The following is a 741-nucleotide window of genomic DNA, read 5'->3' as shown; positions in this document are numbered from 1 at the left end:
TTCCCAGCCACCGCCGTCCCCCAGGCACAGGGTCCATGGGGAGCCCTGGGGTGCTCAGGGGGGACAGGGTGCAACGGCATCGTGCATTGGGCATCACGCCGTGGTTCGCATCGGGCTGGTGGTCCCCATCAGGGAGGCTGCCTCAGTTTCCCCTGGGGCTTTGTGCACGGGCAGGGGGGAAGGGAGCAGGAGGAAAAGGAAGGCTCACACAGCCTGCGAGACCACTCAGGCCACCTCTGCCCCCCCCACCCCGTGTGCTACCATCCCAGCAAGCACCTGCAAACTGAACCCCATCCCACAGCCACGCTCCCCACACTTTTCCGCTTCCCCCTGATATCCATCCAGATCCTGGCTTTGTGAAGGTGCGGTGCCGGCTCCAGCCAAGGGCCACACGCAGGCCAGGTTGAAGGCAGCTGCCCGCAGGCTCAGGCAGACATGTGGTGGCAGGTCCCTTTGGGGAGCTCCTGGAAGGGGTGCAGGATGCTGGTGGGGCCCTGGGTACCATGGGGCTGTGCAAGCCTCCCCCACCGCAGGAGGGCATAGTGCTGCCCCTGCCTCAGTTTCCCCTCTTCCCAGCCATGGTGCTTTTCAGGCTGCAGATTTCGGGGGAGGGGGTTAGTTGGGGCCTCCCCCCTTTCTGGAGACCACTGTGTCCCGCAGGCTCAGCTCGCCCTCCCGCCATGGCATCGCCGGATGGAGCCAGTGGCATGGGTGGCAGCCCCGAGGAGACAGAGCTCCGCA

The 741-nt window shown here is 65.9% G+C and overlaps 2 protein-coding genes across 2 annotated transcripts in view; both read left to right on the top strand.

Moving 5' to 3' along the window:
- Positions 1–360, top strand: part of LOC103915080 (alpha/beta hydrolase domain-containing protein 14B-like) — a gene marked incomplete at its 5' end in the record, with an annotated part of 3,935 nt that extends 3,575 nt beyond the window's left edge. Inside the window, one exon of the mRNA XM_009321838.1 lies at positions 346–360. Coding sequence (XP_009320113.1) covers positions 346–360 — 15 coding nt within the window. The remainder of the gene's footprint in view (positions 1–345) is intronic.
- A 143-nt stretch (positions 361–503) lies between these two features.
- The window catches only part of PCBP4 (poly(rC) binding protein 4), a 5,679-nt gene continuing 5,441 nt past the window's right edge, over positions 504–741 (top strand). The window contains exon 1 of the mRNA XM_009321837.1: positions 504–614. Within this exon, the coding sequence (XP_009320112.1) occupies positions 504–614 (111 nt within the window). The remainder of the gene's footprint in view (positions 615–741) is intronic.

This window comes from Pygoscelis adeliae, unplaced genomic scaffold, assembly GCF_000699105.1.
Source record: "Pygoscelis adeliae isolate BGI_AS28 unplaced genomic scaffold, ASM69910v1 Scaffold94, whole genome shotgun sequence".
NCBI classification, from domain to species: domain Eukaryota; kingdom Metazoa; phylum Chordata; class Aves; order Sphenisciformes; family Spheniscidae; genus Pygoscelis; species Pygoscelis adeliae.
Note: the sequence above shows the minus strand (reverse complement) of the source record. Positions and strands in the feature narration are given on the sequence as shown.